Source organism: Branchiostoma floridae, chromosome 19 (assembly GCF_000003815.2).
Source record: "Branchiostoma floridae strain S238N-H82 chromosome 19, Bfl_VNyyK, whole genome shotgun sequence".
Lineage (NCBI taxonomy): Eukaryota > Metazoa > Chordata > Leptocardii > Amphioxiformes > Branchiostomatidae > Branchiostoma > Branchiostoma floridae.
Window position 1 is genome coordinate 8,870,555 of NC_049997.1, and position 4,192 is coordinate 8,874,746.

Here is a 4,192-nt window from a genome sequence, read left to right on the forward strand (position 1 = left end):
AATTTTGTAAATCGGTCAATATTTGGCGAAAATATTGACCAAAATATAACCTAAAAATGCCCAATTTTAAGCGTATCGGGGGACCATTCAGTTTTTACTAATTCTTAAACCTGTGATCTAACAGAAAAATTGTAGTTGGTACAGTGTAGTTAGAAACTACTTGCTTATGATATGCGGTCATGTGACTACTAGTGATTTTATGCTTTTTTTTAAGGATATGACCATTTTTTGGTTCCATAGGGACTATTTTTCCATTTTACCCACATGTTGACAGATTCCAATGTTATTTTAACTGGATATATCTGTAGTCTGTAGCAGCTAATTGTTTGGTAATATTGGTGTTGTCTTTGTATGTAAAAGTAAGATATTATGTGTGAATAAGTTCAGAAGTAGAATAAGATCAGTAGCACTTTCTTATGACATATTATTTACAAGCAAAGTCCAGGATGTCATTTTCCGAAAAAAATCTGTAGCGTCCGTACCCCCTTTAATTTCTGTACTAAGTAAATCCCACAAGCTTGTGATTATGACAGTTTAGAGGTCTCTATTACCACATACTAGAACACCCTTTAAATCATTGCTGTCCTGAAAACTCTGCCTAGTATAGCACCGTAAACATCAAAATGTAGCGTCCGTACCCCCTGTAGCGTCCGTACCCCCACCTGTAGCGTCCGTACCCCCATTTGAAGCTTTTTAGCAAAATGCTGTTAAAATTGCTGTCCAACTGCTACAATTCTGATTCAATACATTAATTACAGTTCTTACAGATATGATTGGTTAACTTTTTTCTCTAAAAATGTGACTTTTCAATGAATTTGAGCTGCATTTTTCTGAGATTTCCTCCACAAATCCACATTTGCTACACCCCCTCAGACTTCATAAATGGTTCATTCCAAAGCAGCCAAAGATGGATGTGAGATGATAGTTGATATTCCCCCATGAGTTTAGCTGATATAAGAACACCAGTTTGGTAGATCTACATTATACAAGGCATAAATTAAACATAGTATTACATAGTATGTAATGTGTAGCGTCCGTACCCCCTGCACTACTGTTTCTCTTGTCCAAACTAATATTTAGCATGTATTCAAGATAGATGCAAGTATACATTGCTGGTTTGATGGCATGGGAAGCACTGTGTTATATTCTTTTATGTAAACCATCACTTCTTTATCACAGATTCTGTAAAATCTTCTATCAGTAGGCCTGTTATCAAAAAGTAGAGTACAGATCCAACTGGGTGGAATCTCAACTGGCATACTTATATTTTCATTTTCTTTGTTAAACTGCTGCAGTAGCATTAATGGATGCTTCAATTAATAAATAGTTAATGATTATTAGAAAATGGACATGTTTAGTGGGCTAATTCCATTGTTCACTACCAGTCTTTACTATAATTGTGTAGCGTCCGTACCCCCCTTGAAATGTTCATTAATGGTCATATGAAAGATTCTATGTTATGTTATACACTATATCTGCTGTAATTTTATGTAGAAGCCCAATAAGGATAGATAACCACCAAAATTTAGCTACTATGGTGCCTGGATTAAGAATTATAGTATTTGATCTTTGCTTCAAGCCAAAATACCCGCATATCATTATAGCTGCTTTAGTAACAGATGACCAGAAAATGACCTAACATAGTCATACTGCAACTTGAGTTGATTTTCTAGCATAGCAAATGCTAATTATACAAGAAGATAAGGATAAAACACCCATTTTCTGTTCTAATGTTGAATATACATTATGCTGTAGTTCCAGTTATTCTACAGTTGTAGCGTCCGTACCCCCTTAGTGATCCATTTATAAAAGCCCATGTACCGAAGTTATAAAAGCTCGTTGTGCGGAGATCCTTTAGGATAGTATGCCCAAGGTGTGCACCTTTGAACTGCTAACAACAAAAAAAGAATAAAATGGAGTTGAATTTTCACCCCTAGTGACCCCCTTTTGGTACATTAGATTGTGAAGTAGCCGAATGTTTACACAAACCAATGCTATCTAATATATTCTAAGATTAATAATAAAACCTACTTTGTGCTGCCAAGGTACAGCTACAGCCTCCCAATGTTTATAGTTGTATATTGTTCATATTTGTTGTAGAATGTAGTAGATATACTTTCAATGTTCACACAAAGCCAGTATGTATACTAAGAGCAAAACCAACTTTGTGCTCAAGCAAGGTATTGTTGCTACAGATTCCCTCATTTGTTAACTTGAATGTCCGTTATTTTGTTTTGTAGAAGTAGAAGATGTCTTTTTATAGAAGATGATTTTGAATTGATATATTAGATATCTGCAAAAACAATATGGCTTTCTCTCATTTTGCACTTGAAGCAAAATTTTTCCGAATTTTAGAACCTCACAAGGCTTGATTTATTGTAGGTCTCAAGTATATTTAACTTAAGTCAATCTCTCGTATTAACTTGCAAGTTTAAACTTTTGGAAATGTGCATCTTCTTGTATAATTAATTATACTGTGAATAGGAAAAATATATCTGTAGATTGTAGAAATATTCATGTAAGATTTAAAAAGTTAAAACTGATGCAGTTTGATTATATTGTGAGAAGCTATGAATTCTTGCTGAAATGATATTATGATTTACCATTCCTATTTTACATTGTAGTTTCTTACCAATATAGAATGATTTAGTCTTTACTAAAACTTTTATCTGAATTGTTTATTTATTTGTTTGTTTGTTGTGCAGTTGTGCCGTCTACACCAGAAGAACCAGAGAACAGTACACCAGTACATCATCTTCTACACAGCACTGGTGGAGTGTGTCTTATGGTGGGTACTGTTACCATGGAGATGGAACAAACTATTGAGGGTTGTCAGGAGGGGGTTGTTCAGTAAAAAAATATCACCCTCATCTAAGACTGTTTTCAATTGTTTTATAAAAGGGATTGGCTTTTTTTTTTAAGATGATTGTAGGCCACATTTAGCATTGTTTTTTTGATGACCAATATGTTTATATGACTATATAGGAATTATGACACATTGCAATGTTTATGTTTCATTTAGTACATTCCTACAAACTAAGAAATTAGATGTGCTTCAGAGATAAAAGAGCTTAATAATAATATTCTTTCTGTAACACAAATGTGAATATTTTTACAATGTTTACAAGAAGAAAAAATTCTATATCCGGCGTTAATGAAGATTGTACCATGAGATATTCTTGTACAACTAGTAACAAACAAATACAATTCAATCTCTACAACTGGACAAATAATAGAGATTTACTTCCTATTGTTTTAAGTGACATCCATCACTCTTCTTCAATGTCACTACAATATTGTTTACAGTCAAACCTGTATTAGGGGCCACCTCTACAGATGGGCCACCTGTCCATAGTGGCCACTTTTTGTCGGTCCCTTGGGTATTTTATCTACAAGTTGCCACCTCTATACAGAGGCCACCTGTCTATAGTGGCCAAATTTGTCCAGTCCCTTGAGTGGCCGCTATAGACAGGTTTGACTGTACATGGAAGTCTATCCTTCATAAACATACTAGTAACAAAGTTCCTGTGTTGTTCTATTTCAGTGCAATCCATTGGATCTATGCCAAGTACACCCAGATCGAGTTTGGGCTGCAGTATCTAAAGTTGCTCCAGTTCCTTGTGGTCTGCCATGTTTACTGTTGTCTCGCTGCCAGGGTCACAAGAAGAGAACAACTCTCCTCAAGGTACAAGAATATGTCGTATTATGCAATAATGACAGAAACAGATAGATGGTGTTGCAAGCTGCATTTCATGTATTATAAGGACCATGAATGTTAGCTGTGTAATAAAATATTGTCAATACTGTACAGTCAAAGCTAGCCTGAGTATCAGCCTGGGTAGTTTACCGGGGCTCCCATACTCCTCTTGGTGGGGGAGGAGTATGGGAGCCTCAGGGACTCAGGCTAAGTCAAACCTGTACAAGGACCTCATTTTCACAAGAACCACTACTTTTTATATTTCAGCCATACATAGTATGGTGAAATATATTGTTATATTTCAGCCATACATAGTATGGTGAAATATATTGTATTCGTAATGTTTCTTTCTTTCTTTCTTTCTTCTTTCTCCTGTCAAATCTTCAAAGTGATTCATCTCCGCTTTTCCTGGACCGAATGACCTGAAATTTGGCACAGGGGTAGAATGGGCCAATACCTTGATGCTTTTTTCTCAGTTTTTTCATATCTGCCTCT

General features: G+C 35.3%; 1 protein-coding gene across 3 annotated transcripts in view; it reads left to right on the forward strand.

Annotated features, from left to right (window-relative positions):
• Positions 1–4,192, forward strand: part of LOC118406589 — a 20,609-nt gene that overhangs the window by 8,075 nt on the left and 8,342 nt on the right. For all 3 annotated transcript variants that reach the window (XM_035806731.1, XM_035806732.1, XM_035806733.1), the window contains exons 3-4: positions 2,706–2,788; positions 3,545–3,685. In XM_035806731.1, coding sequence (XP_035662624.1) covers positions 2,706–2,788; positions 3,545–3,685 — 224 coding nt within the window. The remainder of the gene's footprint in view (positions 1–2,705; positions 2,789–3,544; positions 3,686–4,192) is intronic.